Genomic DNA, 19,979 nt, shown 5'->3' on the forward strand with positions numbered 1-19,979 from the left:
TAAGACAGCCTATGTAGACAATTCTAATGATGGCTTTTTGTCATTTCGATTTCAGTCTAAGTGTCGCCTCTTTGGAGTGACCTAAAGTAGCCATCTGGTGACTATCACGTGACCATATTTTATTTCTCTGCAAAACATTTACTTATGATCTGATCATATCTTCTTGCTTTCTTTGTTGTTCTCTGCCCCTAGGACATCACACATACATGATTCTAGTGTGGGGTTTTGTTTTTGTTTTTTTTTCCTGTATCTCTAGAACCTGAAAGTCCAGTTGGTACCTTGAAGATGTTCTATACACATTTGTTGAATGGATTGATAAAAGTTTGGCTATAATGGAGAGTGGAGAAATAGCCCAATGCTTTTCAAATTTTAATATGCCTAGGAACCATATATTGGGGATCTTGTTAATGCTCTAGGGTGGAAGATTCTGCCTTTTTTTTCCAAAGATTTTTAAATTTATTTATTTGAGAGAGTGAGAGCGTGCGCATGAGAGAGAGAGAGAGAGGAAACGAGCCAGGACACCTGACATAGGGCTTGATCCCAGGACCCCGGGATCATGAGAGAGAGAGAGAGAGGAAACGAGCCAGGACACCTGACACAGGGCTTGATCCCAGGACCCTGGGATCATGACCTGAGCCAAAGGCAGACGCTCAACCAACTGAGCCACCTAGGCGCCCCAGAATCTGCCTTTCTAACAATCTCCCAAATGAGGCCAGTGCTCCTGCTCCATGAATCACATCTTCAGTAGCAAAGCCCTTAGACCACATCGGTATGTTGCTTAGAATGAACAGGTGAAGAAAAGGAAATTAATGGAGCAGGAGAGAAGTGATAACTGTAGAAGCAAAGATTTTAGGAAGGCAGAGGGGAGAGAGTCCAGAGAACCAGCAGAGGGATTGGGTTTTCAAAGGCAACTCCCCAGGAAAGAAGAGGGGGTGAGAAGAGGAGGAAGCCCTCCATTGACGGTGTCTAACTTTTCAGTGAGGTCATCCGTTGAGAGCGAGGGTGGGAGTTCGGAGAGACTCTCATTTCTCTTCCCAGGCAGCATCCAGAATGCCTTGGAGTCTAGACCATAAATTGAAAGTAAAATATATCAGCTCGGTGCCATTTCCGCAGCCCTCACTAACAGCTTCCAAGTCTTCTTCTGGGGGATTCCAAAGTAAGGTATCTACCATTATAAACTGTGACACATGCCGTGGGGCAAGGTACAGGCTACTCTTCGTGGGCGGGGGGAGGGGAAAGGTTATCTGCCCCAGTGTCAAATGGGAGTAGGCGCATCAGGGAAGCTGAGAAAGAGACCTGTGACTTGGGATCTAAAAGCAGAGCAGAAAGGAACATGGTGCATTTGAGGGTCAGAAAGTCCACAGCAGGGGACCGGGGCCATGGAGTGAAGCCCAAGAGGATAGATCCTGCAGGTAAGGAGTCTGGCACCTCTATGCAGAGAATGCTGCAAGGCCATTGAGAGGGCTGAGGCAGGCCGGTGATGAGATGGGATCTGCCCCCAAACAAGAAATAGAGAAGGAAAGGAGAAGGGGAGCGGGAGAGAGGGGTCCAGAGGCCTCTGCAGGGACCCAGGGCTTTGCACGTATGGAGTTTCAACAAATGTTTGCTGAAATGGAAGGTATCTATTAACTACATATTTGATTGACCAGAATACCCTATTGCCCGGCCAAAATGAATAATGGTTTTCCTTAATTCACGATGCCCCACTTAACTTTATGAGGCCTTTCTCTTTGGGACAGCACCAAAATGATAACTCCCTCCTACCTTTTCTCATTATCCACTGTCCTGTTTTTCTCTCTTCTTCTCTCTCCCACTTTTCCTCTACACCTCCCTGCCTCTCCTCTTCCCCAATAATCCTATTTAATAAAGTTGATCAGATCTCACAGTCTCCATTTCTATTAACTGGGGCATTTAACTCTTATCTGTGGCCCTCTTATTCATATTCAGACTCATATGCAGAGATGACAAACATCTGATCATCAATGTGTTCTCACGTGTGGCCACTGTGAATATATTACTACTGAACACACGAGGAGATATTGAATGATATACACCAGTCAGCAAGTTTAGATTTAGGGAGCTGCAGAAAGTAACACAGGACAGAGGTCCAGGAAGGCTAAAACCCAGGCTGTAAATTACTCTCCTGGTATATGTTATAGTCACCACTGTTCTCTTTTCTCTCTTGTACTCCTTTTTTCTTTCTTTCTTTTCTTTTCAAGATTTATTTATTTATTTGAGAAAGAGAAAGAGAGAGTGTGAGCGGGGCAGGGGCAGAGGCAGAGGGAGAATCCCAAGCAGATTCCCCCACTGAGCACGTAGCCCGATGTTGGCTCCATACGAGGCTTGATCTCACCACCCTGAGATCATGACCTGAGCCGAAATCAAGAGTCAGACACTCAACTGACTGAGCCACTCACGCGCCCCTCTTGTACTCCTTTTTACAAAAATCTTGAAATCCCCTCTCATCCTCTTCTTCATCCCAGCAACTAAAGAAAAAAAGACACTAGGTGTCCGAGAATTTACATAACCTTTTATACCCAATATTTTTGTTGTCTTAAAGACAAATCTTCAGTAGTTGGTGAGGGTTATGTTTTCCAACAGCCTGGGGTGGAGAAGATCTGTTCCTTGGGTTTTCCATTTTTGCCCTGGTGTACCCTTTTGGCACATTCAACAGTCACCCCGTGCCCCTCAGCCTGTGCTCTGGCAGGATTTGAGACATGCAAATTGCAAACTGGTAAATAGCAACTTTGCATATTTTCAATAGAAGGGAACAACACCGTACCACTCATTCTGTTCACAGGGAAATCTGAGATAATGGGAGTGAGAGCAAGGGCAGACCGAGGGTCCTAAGTGTTTTCTTCATAGTGTTTATTATGCTTATTAAATCTATTGTACAGTGATGAATTAATTTGAATTATTTACATGGTCAACCTTTGAGACAATAACCTGATTTAACCAGAGGATGCAAATGTATCATTTCTCTTTGAAATCTAAAAACAGGTTTAAACTGGAAGAAGCATCACGACTTGTATCTTTTCCTACAAATATTGGTTACACATCAGCAGTTGTCAGGTTAAATGACATAATGTCAGAAATCAAGAGAATATGGCAATGTATTTCTTGGGAAAGTCGATAAACTCCCCTGTGAGAACATGTCCCCTGGCCAGCCAACTCTTGGGTGACAAATTTCTCACGTAAGTCTTTCAATTCCATTTATCTGTAAGATATCCTGCACTGTCTGACATGAGGACGTTCATCTGCTAAAATTTCAATGTAAAAGAAAATGACACAGTAAGAATGGTTGGATTTTCATTAGATTAGGGGGTCCAGTGTCATTTTAGTGAGTTTGGCCTGGTAAGAATGCTTTAGTTTTACTACAGAAGCTGTCAAGAATCTAAGGTTGCTGTCAAGTTGAAGGTATTATAATCCAGTTATTTTTGAAAAACTAGGTTTTCCATTATGACTTAGACAAAAATTGGAAATTTTTGTCCAAGCCTATTCAGCTTTGGATTATTTTTTTCTTGTTGTTTGGATGCTTATAAGGAATTTTTGTGAACCGTAAGATCATGTGTGTTTATAAAGACAGAAGAGGCACAAGTAATTCTGAAGGTGGTGTCTTTCTGAGGTAGAGTGAACAGCTTGCGTCTTAAATATTTTATGAGATCTAGGTATTAGAACAATGTTTCTGATGCAGGAACACAGCGATCTAGGAACAAAAGGGAGATGGGGCCAAAGAACGGACTGTGAAATTTCCTCAAAATATCAAGTGATCCCAAGGCTGAAAACAGCAATGGATGGTGATACTGCAGATTGTTCCTAATAAGGAATTTAAAAGCTTAATGATTTATTGATTGGATCTTCACTAATGATGTGCCCTTGACTCTGTGTGTGTAACTAAGAGGGCTGATTTATGAGGGTACAATCATATCTTTCAGATGTACTTGGTCCAAGTCTACATATTGAAAATAAATTGAAGGGTTGAGGCAATTACCAGAATATTTCAGGGGAGAAACGCCCACATGATTCATATGTTAGGTGAAGGCTAGTATATTAGGTGAAGAGAAAAAACAAAACAAAACAAAAAAAAAACGAGAGAAAAAACTCCAAAGGGGGTTAGCAAAAAACAAGAGAGAAAAGCCTAAACTAAAAAAACAAAAAAACCCACTTCTGTTAAGAAATATCCCCTGCTTCTCTTAGTCTAAAAGAAGAAAAATAGATTCTCAGGTGCTACCAGGGAGCAATATTTTCCTTTCAAAGAAGAAGAAGAAAGAAAAAGAAAAAAGAAAAGAAAGGAAAAAAAGTTGTTCTGTTAAATCAGCTACACATGGAGTCAGTCTGTGTAAGGAAATCAGCCTTTTCATTACAAATGGGTTTAAAAAGCCCTGGAGAAGCGAGACGTGAACAGAAGCAATATTATCCACTAACAACCCAACTCTCTTTCAGACAGCTGAGAGAAGATCAGCAGCATCATTGAACAGGGGGTTTGTCTTAAGATAAAGACTCATCTTTATTTCTTTCAGGATATAAAACTTGTATTTAAATCAATTCAGAGAAGCACTTTAGCTTTAAACATTAGAGAGCGGGGAGAGCCTATTTAATAAAACAGCATTATTTCATTTTCAAAGAATGATACTGGCAGTAGCTCTGAGTTTAAATTCTGTATTCTTTTCCTCAATTATAATTATAGATGGGTCTGAAAGGAAGCATGCCTATTACTGTCATATTTATTCTTTTGACAGGTGTTATGGGACTGTAATTTGATGAAATGACTCAAAACGCAGATTCCCTTACAAATACAATTCTTGTCATCAACACGAGGGGTTTAGGGGAAGTCCTCCAGCAAGCCTTTTCACCAATCTTGAACACCCCTAATGTTTTAGCAGCGATCCATATTCAGAAACACGGGGGAGAGCCTGCCTTCAGGGCTTATATCCGAGGCAGCAACAGCCAGAAGGAAGAGTGGGTGTTTAAGGTAGAGAAGGCTGTTAGTGGGACAGCCTTCTTTTTCATCTGGGTGGGGTCGGGTCAGGCCAGGGGCACCCAGCCGGTCTCGCCTGTAGTTTCCCTATAAACAGACCCCAGCCCCGCACGCGGCCGGCAGAGGGCGCTCGACGAACAGCCGACTGGCGGGGGCGGTGCCGCTCCAGTCCCGGGGCGCAGGCGCACTCGTGGCTGCCGCGTCCGCCGCGTCCGGGGTTGACGTTCCGCAGTGGAGGCGGGTGAGCGGCGTGGCACCGGCGGAGGGCGGGAGAGAAGACGCGGGCGGGCGCGCGGGGACCGGAGCCGCCGGGGGCGGCAGGGCGGGCTCGGGGGGTGAGGCCTCGGGCGTCCTCGGCCTTGCGCGGCGGGTGGAAGACCCAGGGGGGCCCCGTGCCGCCCCCTTCCCTTCCCCGTCGGCTTTCGCGGCCTCGGAGGGCCCGGTGTCCCGGCGACGCGGGGGAGCGGAGCAGGCCCCAGGACGCGGGGAGGGCCGCGGGGAGCCAGGGGACTCCAGACGCCTCTGCGAAATGCCCACTGTCTGGCACACACCTCCGCGCTCAGCCTCGGCTGGGCCATTTATAAAAGCAGACGGGGCCCCTCCACCGTCCATCTGCCCCGAGCGCGCGCTTGCCTGGAGTAACCTTCACGTTTTGATGCTTCTGCATAACACAGCAAGTCACGCTGAGTTCGAAACCCCTTAGTCCCCAGGACTGTTTTATTTTTTTATATAGCTTACAATTCACTCATGTAAAGTGCACCGTCGAATGTCTTTTAGTATATTCAGAGTTGTGCATCCATACTCATAATCAATTTTAGAACATATTCATTGTCCCCAAAAGAAGCCTCTCCTTTAGCTGTCACTCTCAATCTCCCCGCCCTGGGCAACCCCTAATCTACTTGCTGTCTCTATGGATTTGCCCATTCTGCACATTTCCTATAAATGGAATCATACAATATTTGGTCTTTTGTGACTGGCTTCTTTCACTTAGAGTAATGTTTTCAAGGTTTACCCATTTTGTACCCTGTATCAGTACTTCATTTCTTTTTATTACAAAATAATATTCCATTGTATAAATGTACCATGTTTTATTTATCCATTCATCAGCTGATGGACCTTAGGACTAATCTTAACCCTTCACCTCTTTCCAAGGCCCTTCTGGATCTGACCCAGCCTTCCTGGCCAGCATCCTGTTTGCTCCCCCTCTGGGCTCCTGTGGGATTGGCAGTCCCTTCCTCCCTTAGGCCTTCATGCAAGCTGCCTCTACCTTCACCGCCCCTTCACCAAATCCTACTCCACCTTCAGACCTCAGATTTAATGTCCTTTTCTCAAGAAACCTCTGACCCTTGACTGGGTGAGGGGCCCCATGAGCCGGTCTCTCAGGGACCTGAATTCCACTTTGTAGCAATTAGTTATAACTGAATAATTAGTTTTAATTTTATGTTAATATGTAAGATACACGCGATCAGGGGCTTCTGTTTGTTTCTGTAACCCCAGTACCTGGCACCTTGTTGGTGCTCAGTGACTATTTCAATACATGGGCACACATGCCTACCATGTATCAGGCACCGCCATACTATGCTAGAGACACAGCCATGAACAAAATAAACTCCCTGCTGTATGGAGTTTACATTCCAGTGGGGGAATACAAACAAATGTATGTCAGGTGGTGAAGAGTGCCATGAAGAAAGATGGAAGGGACTGCAGAGTGGTCAGGGAAGTCCTCTTAATGAGACCTGGATTCCTCTGGGGCAGAGCAATGTGGGTTTCTGGAAGAGTAGTTGGGTAATGGAGGGAGGGAGAGCATGAGAGAAGGATAAATCCAGAGCTTTCAACTCAAGGGTCCTTTTGAGATGAGCCCTGCATATGTGTAGAAAGAGCTTGTGGGGAGGGTAGAGACCTGGATCCAAAGCCTAGCTACGCTCTCACCTAGTTCTGTGTGACCTGGAGCCTCAGTTCTCATCCTCTGTAAAATGGGAGTAATAGGGTTGTAGATGAAGTAGCCCCTGTGAAGTACCCAGCCCCGTGGCTGACACCTGGCAGATGTATAATGGTTCCCTTCTTTCGCCCTCAGTCCACAGTGGTGTGTTGTGGCCTGTGTGTGGGAGGCCATTGGCACAAAGCAGTCTAACGTCACAATGACTCAATTCACGATGCTTGTTGCTCAGCTCTGAGACCAGCATGTTAGCCTTTTGTCTGATTTTTCCAGTTTGCTTTGACTGGGCTAGCTCACCAGGTTCACTTGCAACTGGTAAACTGGCTCAGGGTGGTTGAGCTGACACAGGGGATGTTCAGAGTAGCTCCTTGGGCCTCTGAGAGAGACAGCAGGTGTGGGAGAAAGAGCTGAGGACCCAGAGCCAGGGATTCAGGGTTTGAGACCTGGCGCTGCCACCTGCTGGCTTTGTGATTCCAGGACAGCCACTGTCCTGGCTTTAGTGTCCTCTCTCGTAAATGGAGGTCAATCAACACACATTTATAGAAAGGATTACAATGTGAGACCTTATTAGAGGAGTATGGGCAGCGTGGGGTGTGAGCCTTGAGGAGGTGACGTGGGAGCTAAATCTAAGGATCAAGAGGAATTCTTGAGGCAGGCGAAGAATCCAGCGTAGGGGGAAGAGAGGCGTTGAAGAGCGCAGCGCGTTTCAGAGACACGATTAACAATAGTTCCCAAGTGCCTCATATGTGCCGGGCACCGTGCTAAGTGGATTAGGAGCATTATTTAATCCTCACAACGATTCTGTGCAGGAGATACTATTAGTTGCCCCATTGACAGATGTGCAGCTGACTCTGAGGTGGAAATTGAGAAACTTGCCCACGTCCCACAGCCGGCCAATGATGGAGCCAGGATTTGAACGTAGACTGCCTGATCCCAAAGTCCATGAACTTAGCCTCTAAGTTCAGTATGTGGCTAGAATGCAGGGAGTGTAGACAGCAGGAGATGAGTTCAACGAGAGAAGTTGGAAGCAGATTTGAGAGGGATAAAGAACACTCCACAGAGGTTCTGGAGAAGGGGGAGTGACATGGTGTGTTTTTTAGGAAGTATCCTTGGGTCGGACTGGAGAGAGCCATATTCGGATAGTCCGAGCAAGGCATTGTTACAAAGCTGGGAGCCCAAGTACTGCCCAGGTGCATGGGGGGCGGGGAGGGGACTGAGGACAGGGAGGGTGAGAGGAATGGGGAGTCTGGGTCTTGAGAGCCTTGACCATGAAGGAAAGGGACTGAAGGAGCATGGACTGCTGCCCCGCTTGTAGCTTGGGAGAACGTGCGTGTGCAAGCTGGAGCCCCAGAGCTGGGGGAGCAGAACCACTCTGCTTCTATATTGCGACTTTCCCCATCCAGAGAAATAATTGCATATTTAAACAATGGCCTGCGCAGGCTTAATTTAGCCTTGTATCAGTGTTTAATAGGGCATAATTTCTGGTCATGTTCTCTAGTTCCATTCTTTCTTTTTTTAAATATATGACTTTTTCCCACTTATTTTTAGGTGCCCTATGTCAGGGCACAGGGTAGGGAAAGAGCCAAGGGGGTTAAATGGGGCTGTACGCCTATTTCTCAGCATCTGTACCAGTGATATCCCTTGGCTCCCAGGAAATTCCCTTTGTGGCTTTATTCTCACTCTTTTCCTTTATTCTGTTATATTTCCTTTTGGGTTTTCTAAGAGCTTTTTTAGTATTTCCTTAGCTGCCTCCTTTTCTTTGTCTGTGTAATTGACATCAGCCTTGTGACTTTTTTTTTTTTTTCATCTTTATGCAGCAGGAAGCTATAGATGATGTCCTTGGGTTTCAGAAAAGCATGGAGAAAAGTTTTATGGAGAAGGTTGAAAAATAAGTATGGGATAATAGCACAGTCAAGTGCTTTCATGAATGCGGACCTGGTCCTGAATGAGCCCCAGGAGAGTTCTCTGCGGGGTCCTTAGCCCTGATCCGGGCAGCATTCTGTGGATGGCTTGGATACGGACTTAGCAGGTAGTGTTAGAAGCAGGTAGGGGCACGGGGCAACAGTCCTTGGTTTGATTCCTGGCCTTACCATCTAATAGTTGGGTGGTCTCTGGCAAGTTTCTTGCCCTCTCAGAGCCCCAGTTTTGTCATCTATAGAATGGGCTAATGATACGTACCCCGTAAGATTGTTGTGAGGGTACATGAAGTAACACATGTGAAGCTTACAACACCTTCCTGGCACATACTGATCACTCCCTGAATGGTAGGTCGTGAGACATGGCATCAGCCATGCAGAAAGCTCGAGGTAGGACAGCTCGGTAACATGTCAGGCCATCCATATTTGGTCCTAGGGCCGAGCCCAGAGCCACACACGTGCTAGATGCTCTGAATGGCTTTGGATGGGTGACTGACACAGCTCGCTGGGGTTAATGTCTCTCTCTTTGGACCCCCTTTGTGCCCCGGATGGGATTGTTTCTGTGCTTTTGTTGTGCTGAATTGAGCGGAGTTGGATAACAGACAGGGCCAGGTACCCCAGAGATTGTGGCAGATGGTGACTCTGGACTAAACTAATCAAATACAAGATGAGAAACAGATTTAAGAAGAGTTCATGGAAAAAAGTTTCCTCTGAGCTGAATGCGAGGGTCACATGGGGGCCCAAGCAGAGAATGCAGTCTGAGCGGCCCTCCTTGAACTGCCTGGTAAAGGAGGGGACATTGCCACCTGAGCTCCAGGACCCATGGAGCTGGTCAGGACCCAGGAGCACTGTGGCTTTCCCACTGGACAAAAATCTAAGAGTGAAACCATAATAAGGATGTGTGTGTCCCGAGGAGCGTGAGTGGGACGGGGAGGCTCTAGGAGAGGATAGCACCTTCAGGGTGGGGATCTTGGAAGAGAATAACTGCGGGGCTGGGGTCCCTGGCCGAACAATGACAGACTGGCCTTGGGGGTCGGGTAGGGAGACTTGAGCCCCGGAGGGCAGAGCTCAGATCCATGAGTGAAGTTTACAGGGCAGATTTTAGCTCAGAAGCAAAGGCAATCTGTGACAGCTCTGGCTCAATGAAGTGGAGAGCTCAGACTTGGGAGGTCGTGAGCTCCCCGCCACGCGGGAGCATGTTAAGGGAGAAAAGCTTAAGGACTCCCTACCAGGGATGTGGAGAAGAGATTTCTTTTACCCTGGATGGGAAAAGGTCACCTTCGGCGCTCTGGTTTTGAAAGACTCCCTACTTTGGATGGCTTTTCTGCTCATTCAGTTAACACCTCTGACCGAGCACCTACCATGAGTCAAGCCATGCCACCTTAGGTATTTTTATAACTTTCTAATTCATCAGAGGCTAGGGCATGAATAACCAGAGCTCAGTTCTGATTTGGGAAAAAGCTAAATAAATTTCACCTGCTCTTTAGTTTGATTTCAAAGAAAAAAAGATACATTTTTTTTTCTCTCTGATGTCGGCAGAGGTCACTAAATCAGTGAAATCCACAACCTCTCCCAGTGTCGGTTTACCCGAGCAGCTCCCTTCGGCAGCCCATTTTTGTCTCCGATAGAAGCATCGAAAAGTATCATAACATACTGTTTTCCCTTTTGCTGCTTTTCCAGGGCCAAAGAAGGGCCTCCTATTGCGTGAGCTGCCGCCATGAGCCAGGCAGTCATGCGTGCTGCCTTAATCAGTCCTCACCTCAGTCTTGCCATGATCTGGGGCCCGTGCACTTTCACTGCTCCACTCAGTCTTCAGGGTGCGGGAGAGTTGACTGGAAGGTGTTGGAGAGAGGAAGGGTTCGATGTGACACCCTTCTTTTGAGGGACCACTGCGTGCCAGGCGCTGTGTGCCTAACAAAGCCGCAGAGGAGGCCGAGCCGGGAAGAGGGTGGAGGGAATGGGGAATTTGGTTGCAAATGGGATAGAGATTGGCAGTTGACTGGGGAAAGCCTGGGGAAAGCCTTGACACCCCCCCCCACCCCCGCCCATACACACACACATAGACACACCTACCACCACCACCATATGCACACATACTGATGAGCTTAGAGTTTGTTCTATGTGTGCCCTTAAAGGATATCAAGCAAGGGACTCAAAGATGAGATTTTTGTTTCTCGTTGCTCATTCTGGCTGAACCTAGGGAGGGACTGAAGAAGAGACATGTCAGAAGGGTGTTGAATTAATCCAGGAGAGAGAGTTGAAATAGCAGCACAATGTCCACCCTTATTCCTGCCATCTAAACACAATCTGAACATTTCACCACATCTGCTTTATCTTCCTCACCCTATCTTTTCTCTTTTTGTGTTGCCTTTTGTGGAACCATGTGAAAGTAAGTTGCAGACATGATGACACATCACCTCTAAACACTTCCTTCCACTTGCATCTCCCAAGAATGAGGACATTCTCCCACACAACACATTGTTGTTCCACCTAAGAAAATTAATAATTGATAATAATTCACAATATCCTGTCACATCCAGCTGTGGGAAGATTTTAAGTGGGGCGTTAGACAAGGCATTGTGGCTGCCATGTGGAGGCTGGCTGGAAGGGGGCCGAGGGCAGGTAAATATCCCCCCAGTAATGCAGGTAACAGATGCTGAAGCCCAACCTAGAGTGATGTGGGGACACGAGGGCTGTTTGAGGTACCTACAGGTCTCCCATTGAACATGGTGGCAGGGATGGTGGGTCAGTAAAGTCCTTCTTACCCCCGCCCCTTCAGATTCAGACCTAATCACGCCTCCACCTGCCAGGCACGCTGGCACACCAGCGTTGTTATTATTACTAAAGGAACTTTAGTTCCTTATTATTACTAAAGGAACTACTGGTGGTGTGCCAGGTAAGAAGTCTTCCAGGAGGAGGTGCCAGACCTAACAGCTGAGTGTTGTAGGATCAGGAGACCTGCAGGAAGCAGATTGTGGGCAAAAGTGGGAGGATTCATTTGACACATGAATCTTAAACATCTACTGTCATGATTCCGTTTATATGTCAACTTGACTGGGCCATGGGTTGCCCAGAGATTTGGCTAAACATTTTTCTGGGTGTGTCTGTGAGGGTGTTTTTGGATGAGATTAACATTTATTTATTTATTTTTTAAAGGGGGAGAGAGAGAGTTGGGGAGGGGTCGACAAGGGAGAGGGAGTCTTTTAAGCAGACTCAGCACTGAGCTCAGAGTCCAACCCAGGGCTGACCTGAGATCATGACCTGAGCCAAAACCAAGGGTCCGATGCTTAACCGACTGTGCCACCCAGGCGCCCCTGGATGAGATTAACATTTAAATCGGGAGACTGAGTGAAGCAGATTGCCCTCCTTAATATGGGTGGGCCTCATCCAAGCACTTGAAGTCCTGAATAGAACAGACTGACCCTCCCCCCCGAGTGAGAGAGGATTCTCCTGGCTGATGGCCTTCAGCCTGGGACATTGGCTCTTCCTGGTTTGACGTTGACTCAAACTGGGACATCTGCTCTGTGAGATTTCAAACTTGCCAGCCTCAATAATCACATGAGCCAATTCCTTATAAATAATGTACACATATGAATATAACATATATATATATTCTCTCTGTATATTCTATTGGTTCTGTGTCTTTGGGGAACCCTAATGCATCTACTATATGCTAAGCATTCTGTCATGGTGCAGAGACCATGACATGCGAACATGACACAGACTTTCATGGAGTGCGCCATTCAGAGCTGTTTGCCTGGACTCTGCGGTGAGCGGTGGGAGATGGGATGAAGGGTGGGCAGGGGCCTTGGAGGAAGGAGTATGGATTTTGTTCCATAGGCCAGTGCTTTCCAAACGTCAGTACCACTTCCATGATTTTTGTCATATTCACATCTCAACTGCATTCTTCTTTGATACATTTAAAAATATCAGTTTTACGCCCATTCCTTTTTAAAACTGTTTAAGCCACAATACCTATAAAATTACGGGATTTTTTTTCTTTACACATGAAAATAAATATTAAATCATTACAATAAAAAGATGTTGGCCCATAAACTGCTTCAAATAATTTCACAGTTTTCCTACATTTGGGGAAAGTTGTCATGAGTGACAGGGTAGGGGTGGGATATCAGATCTGGAGTTTTAGGCAGGAACATGCCATGCTGAGATTAGGTTTTGGAAAGATTCACTGGCTGTTGAGTGGTAAGTAGGTTGGAAGATAGGGAGACGTGCTCGGAATTCTGGCCGTTGTCCAGGGGAGCTCTGATAAGAGCCTGAAGCAAGGCTGTGCAGTGGGAATAGAGAGGAGGGGACAGATGAGAGAGGGCATTCAGAGGTCGAATTTGATAGGATTTAGAGACAGTGGCGTGGGATTGAGGCAGGAAGAGGAGTCTAGGTTGGCTCAGTGATGGTTTTGGTTTGGTTGCCTGAGAAGACAGAGGTGCGTTCACAGAGGCAGGGAGCCCAGGAGAGGCTAAGGTCAAGTGCAAAGAGCAGGATATGCCAAGCAATGGTTAGAGGCTGCAGAATTTGACTACAGTTTTAGCAATGATGCTGTGAAGTTCATTGCCCCTTAATAGCAAACCCACACTTTAAATTAAACTAAAACATTTTTAGTGTAACTCTTCTGAGTGGACCCACACATATATTTTCTGCTACTTATTACTGAGAATGACTAAGTATTATAATTGAGCTGAAAATAATCTCCCGCCCATACTTGCTGGGTTGGTTTCTAAGTATTGCTTGGGTTTTTATCTACTGAAACAAAGTTGTGCTCTTTCCAAATGTTAATTTTGAAGACTGCAGATGGTAACCATCTGTTACACGACTAGCATTTTACAATATTTGATTAGCACTTTATATAGTTTGGGGAAGCCTGCCAGTGGAGTCTGCCCATCAGGTGGGGACTTCGGTGGTATGTCCTCTGTGGTGGCCCTTGAAGGTCTTTGCCCCCATTGTATGGGGTTCCCCTGTTTTTTGGGGGGCTTTAGCACAGCTAGTCAGACTGGCAGGTTGATGATTCGTGGCAGGAGAACCATACGGGCCTTGCCGTGTTTGCACTCTTTCTTAAGAGCTGGAACCATCAGACCTCATCGTGGAAGCAGAATTTGGGAGGTCAAGATCTGTCCATCAGTTAGGACTCTGGGTTGCAAGTGACAAAACAAACCCAAGCCCCTTTTCTTTGGCAAAGGGCATTAACTGAGTCAGGTCATTAAAAAGTCTAGAGGTAGGACTGCCTTCAGGTGAATGGTTGTAGGATTCAAACGAATTCTTCAGACTTGGTTCCTCTCACACTCTCAGCTCTGCCTGCTGCTGTGTGGCTTCAGTCTCAGGCTTCCAGAGGAAGCAAGATGGCGCCCCCCGAGAAAGGAGCAAATCCCCTCAGCAGCAAGTGTAGAGAGAAAGAACGGAGGCCTTCCCGGTCACCTCTGCAGAGGTGGTAGGATGTGTTCTGATTGGGCCAGCTTCCATCACGTGCCCATCTGTGGCCCAATCCCTGCGACCACGTGGATGCAGGGCTCTGATTGGTCAGACCTGGAGTGGAGCCGCACCCTGAGCTGTGGGCGGAGGCCTGGGGAGAGGTGGATCGCCAATCACATATCCAGCGCTGTTAGCGGAAGGGAGGAGGGTTGGGGGGCAGACCGCCACCTGCCCGCCCTGGTGTCATGGCCGGAGCCCAGAGTACCAGGAAGCATTGGCAAACTTAGCCGTGGAGACAGGCAGTTATTGTTGCCAGGAAGATAATATGCTGGAAATGGAATGAAGGAGCCTCTGAAATGGGCTACTTAATGAATTTCCTTTCTTAGTTTAAGAACCTCTGATAGATTTAGTATTCTGGGTCTCTTTTTTTTGAGGGGGAGGGAGTTGTCTTTCTTCTTTTTATGTTACTTTAAAACTAAGGCCAATCACTTAATCTTGGTCTTTTAGCTCCTTCGTTTGGAACATTGTGAGCTTCTCTCTCAGAGAGGGGAGATCTGTACAGAGCAGATAACAGATTCCATTCAGTCCAGTTCAACAAACAGGGCACGAAGCCCCGGGGCCTGGGCCAGCCTCCACAGGCCTGGCAGCAGATGAATCCTCAGCAGTGTGGGAAGCGCTGTAACAGCTCCAAAACAGGGCACTGCAGCCCCTCAGGGCAGGACAGTCAGGAAGGGCTTCCCAGAGGAAGTGACACGGAGCTGGACCTGGAGGGATGACCATGAGTTCCTCCCATGGCAGAGAAGAGGAGGGGAGCTTGATGCTGAAGGGACTGCTTGTGCCAAGGGACCAAGAGGTGAGGTACTTGCTGGTTTGGGGGCTGAGCCTATGCCACTGGTTCCAGAGTGCATTCTGGCGTCTGCCTGGAGGAGACTGGAGAGTGACAGGCTGAAGGTGGGGGCAGACAGCAGGCAAGATGCTGTGGTAGAGGTCCAGGCATGAGCCTGTGGGGCATCTGGTTAAAATGTATTCTGTTCTCTAGCAGATCTGGGGCGAGAGAGTCTGTTTCTAACCAGCTCTCAGGTGACGTCGGTGCTACTGGTCCGAGACGATGCTTTGAGTGGCGAGGCTCAGACCTCTGGCCATTCTCCCCTCTGTTGCCTGTAGTCAGCTGGTTTCTCAGTCTTGCAGTGCAGGGTCTTCCTGCTTATCTCCCCTACTCTGCCTGTCCGTGACACCTCCTCACCCACCACCGCAAGTTGGCTTCCAGAAAGGAGGCACCAGGATGAGGCTGTGTGATCTCACCTTTGGTCCCGGCAGGCCTGCCCTGGGCTGAGACTTCTGCAGGACAGAATGCTCCGCCCGAGCTCAGGGTCTGGGTTCTGTGCAGTGTGGCACCAAGGGGACCCGGCCTCCATGAAGTATCACACCTGCTCACAGAGCCGTGGGACGTGGGCCTCGGGGCCAAGGCTTGGCTTGATGCCTTAGAAGTCATGCTCTGTGTTTTCCAGGGACAGAGGGTCTCGCAGATGGCCCCGCTCCCAGGGGCAGAGCTTGTGCAGAGGCCGCTGCAGCTCTACCGATACCTGATGCGCTGTTGCCGGCAGCTGCCCGCCAAGGGCATCCAGGAGCATTACAGACATGCTGTCAGGCAGGTGGGAGCAGCGGTACTGGGCTCGGGATGGGCGGTTCCCATGATAGAGGGCTTGTCTCAGGGCTGGGGGCAGGAGACAGGGATGATCTTTCGGGTGGTGGTGGAGGGGAGGGGCGGCAGTCTGGTAAGAGCCACCAAAAACCACAGCCCAGCTCCTCTCTCTGATTTCTGCTCGGAAAACAGAAGATGTATCATCCAGCACATCAGCTTGTGCCAGGGCTCAAATAAGGCAGCTAAATGGATAATTAAAATAGAGTATGGGCCATAACATCATTTTGACCGGCATTAATGCACAGCCTGGATTTACTCATGAGAAAACATCAGGAAAATCCAGACAGAGGGACCATCTCCCACACCGCTGGCCTCGGCTCATCCAACATGGCAGTGTCGGGAAGCACAGAGAAAGGCAGACCTGCTCTGCTTTCAAGAGGACTAAAGAGATGTGACCATGAAATGTAATGAGTGGATTGGATTCTGGACCAGAAAAAACAATGATTAAAAAGGACGTTATTAGGGCGCCTGGGTGGCTCAGTCGTTAAGCGTCTGCCTTCGGCCCAGGTCATGATCCCAGGGTCCTGGGATCGAGTCTCGCATCGGGCTCCCTGCTCGGCAGGAAGCCTGCTTCTCCCTCTCCCATTCTCCCTGCTTGTGTTCCTGCTCTCGCTATCTCTCTCTCTGTCAAATAAATAAATAAAATCTTTAAAAAAAAAAAAAAAGGACGTTATTGGAGACCTTCATGAATTGGAATATGGGCTGTAGATGAGATGATAGTATTATATTAATATTGAATTTCCTGAATTTGACTACTGTCGTTATGTAATCTCCTCGTTAAAACACACTGAAGCATTTAGGGGTCAAGGGTAACTTCTAATTGCTCCCAGAAAATTGAGTACAAACCCATATAAAGAGAGAATGATAAAGCAAATGTGAGATGTTCACCATTGGTGATTCTGGTAGGGAATTTGTTTATATTCTTGCAGCTTTTCTGTAGGTTAGAAATTATTTCAAAAAAAAAAAACTTAAATGAATACAAATGTAATGTGGAAAGTAAAAAAATCAATAAATAAAGGTAGCAACAGACAGGCTGTGAAAACATGGAGGAGGGAGCAGCTAGCTTCCTGAGGGCATCAGGGAGGACTTCCCAGAGTGAGCATTTGAGGTGCTCCTGAAGACAAATAGGAGGACCTGTGGGGTCAAGAGTGACTGGGCAGGGGAGGTACCAGGTACCCTTCTGGAGGGCCCTGAGTGCCACACCAGTGAACCCAAATCTCGTTCCTTCTCAAGGGTGAACATCTGGTCAAAGGCAAAGAGCAGCCCCACGTTGCTCTGCACCGGGCCTGGCTGGAGTCTCCAGTCACCCCCTCCACGGCCCCCACTCTGCTTGGCCTTCCGGCACGGGCCCGGAGAGGCCCTGTTCCTTCCTATTGTGCAGCCTGGTGCAAGCAGCTCCCTGGGGGGAGCAAATGGAACCGAGAGGTGGAAGTTTCCTGGGGCCCCTGCTGCCTGATAACCGTTGGGCCCAGCCTGATTTGGGGTAACTTGGGGGCCAGTCTTCCATCTTGTAGCTGCTCTGCTGGCAGGAGGACCGGCTGTGTAGTTAGAATGGACCGGGATTTGAATGCTGGCGCCATGCACAGTCCCAGTTAGGGCGTCTGGGCCTCTGTTTCCTCATCTGTAGGTGGGATCATCCTAACTCTCTCTGGAGGCCTAAGAGCCATGCTGAGTGCAAAGTGGCCGCAGTGTGTCTGGCCTGTGCCTGGTGCTCTGAAGATGCTGGTCCTGTGAATTTTGCCTTGTCATCTTTCTTTTATGCTTAAACTTTCAGAGTTTCCGGGTTCATTCAGATGAAGACAATCCTGAGAGAATCCAGCAGATTATTAAAAGAGCCATTGAAGATGCAGACTGGATCATGAACAAAGTAAGTGCTTGGCTCCCGGCTCCCCCTGCCCGCTGGGGGGTTGACAGCGGTAATCTCCATGGCCACCAGGGGTCGCCCCTGTCCCACAGTTGAGCCCTATCAGGCCTGCAGAGGCACCCTACAGCCCCAGCCAGCCGCTCCCCTCTTCCAGAAGCCCAGAGGCGGTGGCAGATGCCTTTCTGGTTGCATCTGTTTTCTGCAATGGGTGGGGAGTTCTCAGTCCCTAAAGGCCAACAGTGCTGAATAAGCTGAGACGGGGTAGCAGGAAGAAGGAAGAGAAAGGTCTTCTTGGAAGCAATAGTGCCAGGACTAGCAGCAGCCTTGCGATGCCTCAGACGGGAAAGCTGTGTTGGGGCGTAGTGAGTTCCCCGTCTCCAGGGGTATTCATACTGAGGCAGGGTTATTGAGGAAACATTCAAGTATCTATTTTGGTAGAGGAAGGGAGGGAGTCAGGAAGACAGACTAACTTGCTGGTCCTTACCCACTGGTGTTAGAACAACCTAGAGAGCTAGGTGGAGCATGCCCCCCCCCCCCATCCTTCTAAATCAGTCTCCAAATGTGGGGGTCGGGGTTCGTTTTAAAAACTCAGTGATTGGACTAGATGGCCTCTGAGGGTCTTCCTCTCGCTGAGATTTTTTTTTCTTTGAACCAAGATTCAGCTTAAAGAACAGGATGGGCATGCCCCGCATTCCTTTCTGACATTCCCGTATCTGTCTTATGTGCGCCCTCCTAGCCCATCAGCTTCCTTTTCCATTAAGGAAGAAAGGGGGGGCCTGGTGCCAGCTAGAGATTTGACTGGTGCCTGCCCCCCTACCTCGGAGGAGCCCCTGCAGGAGGCAGCTAAGGCTCAGAAGAACATGGTTCTCGGGATTTCCTGGGTCTTCCCTCCCCCATTGGCTTCCCTCACCCACTTCTAATGATCTCTCTGCCTTACAGTATAAGAAACAAAACTGAGATGCCGGGGCCTAGAGAACCAAGCTGTCCTGAAGACATTGAGGTTGAGAGACCTCGCTTCTCCTGGAAGTCAGCAGCGGCAGCCGTTTTGGAATATCCATCGGCCTTATTGGCTGAGAGCAGGAAATCAGGGGTAGGAGAAGCTGACGTCTGCTCAGCTGGCTCTTCTTTCCACGTGTATGTCCCAGCATCCTTTATGTTTGCTTTTCTGGCCACTGCCACGGGAGATTTGGGGAGAATATGTTTTGTCACTTTGCTCCGAAGGTGCTGCATGTATTCTGGGTGTTGTCCTTTGAGACCCAGAGTGGGCATCCCCTCGGGCTGTCCAGGGAGGACAGGGCATGGGTTTTCGAACCAGTCAGGTCTGGATTTGAATCTCAGTTCTGCGGCTTTTCAAGGGTGTTGCCTTTGAGCTCAGCCTCCTCCTGTGTGAAGATTAAGTATAAGGAAGTCGAAGAGCTTCAAACGTCCCCCTGAGGAGGCCATCCTCCACCGCGCCTTCCTCCCCACCCGCAGTGCTCCACATGTCTCTCTGGCACACTCCTCGTCGGGCCCAGGGGATGTGTGGGCCTGCCGTGTCCTGCTTGTTGTCCCTGAACGCTCATGGCCCCACCATGCCCAGCAGTCCCCCAAGCAGCCGCTCCTCCTGGCACTGTCCTTCCATGAAGTCCTGGTCCTCGCCTTCATGGAGTTTCTAGTGTCCCTGAAGTGGTGAAACTCACGCTGCGTGGAACAAGGAAGAAGGGCAGAGCAGCTACAGCGGATGCCGAAGTGTGCAGGCCTCTGTGAACCTGCGATCTCTCCTGCTGGCCCTTCCCTGCTTTGCCAATGTCTTGGAAGGAAGAATGGAGGCAGGGCAGCAAGGAGGGAGGTGGGGAGCAAGCATTCCTGTGGGGTATGGTGAGCCTGAAACCCATGGAGTGAGACTGGGTCGCATCCCAATGCCATAGAAGTTGCTCGTAGGGGAACTTACCTGGCCTGTTTCAGCCTTGGTTTCCCCATCTCCAGTGCAGTGATGCCCCCACCTACCTGCCTGGCCTGCAACAAGGAGTACTGAGCTCTAACGCATGCCAGGTGCTTCTTGCAGAAGCTGGCTCAGGGAGCTGGCTGCACTGCCATGGCCGGTCACCACAGTTAGGGAGCCCTGCTTTGCAGACTGGGAGATGGCAGCACAGACAGGTCGAACCCCTTTTCAAGGTCACCAA

General features: G+C 48.6%; 1 protein-coding gene across 1 annotated transcript; it reads left to right on the forward strand.

The window, feature by feature from the left end:
• Positions 1-5,204: 5,204 nt before the first annotated feature.
• LYRM9 (LYR motif containing 9) lies at positions 5,205-19,146 on the forward strand. The gene is made up of 4 exons (XM_021704340.1): positions 5,205-5,219; positions 15,760-15,903; positions 17,728-17,820; positions 18,757-19,146. Exons 2-4 carry the CDS (start codon positions 15,778-15,780, stop codon positions 18,772-18,774), a joined length of 237 nt encoding a protein of 78 aa, XP_021560015.1. The 5' UTR covers positions 5,205-5,219; positions 15,760-15,777; the 3' UTR covers positions 18,775-19,146.
• The last annotated feature ends 833 nt before the right edge of the window (positions 19,147-19,979 follow it).

The sequence above is a fragment of the Neomonachus schauinslandi genome, chromosome 15 (assembly GCF_002201575.2).
Source record: "Neomonachus schauinslandi chromosome 15, ASM220157v2, whole genome shotgun sequence".
Classification (NCBI taxonomy): domain Eukaryota; kingdom Metazoa; phylum Chordata; class Mammalia; order Carnivora; family Phocidae; genus Neomonachus; species Neomonachus schauinslandi.

Coding starts and splice junctions, on each gene's coding strand:
- LYRM9 (XM_021704340.1), top strand. CDS start 15,778: ATGGCCCCGCTCCCAGGGGCAGAGCTTGTGCAGAGGCCGCTGCAGCTC. Junction 15,904..17,727: donor ACAGACATGCTGTCAGGCAG/GTGGGAGCAGCG, acceptor TTAAACTTTCAG/AGTTTCCGGGTTCATTCAGA.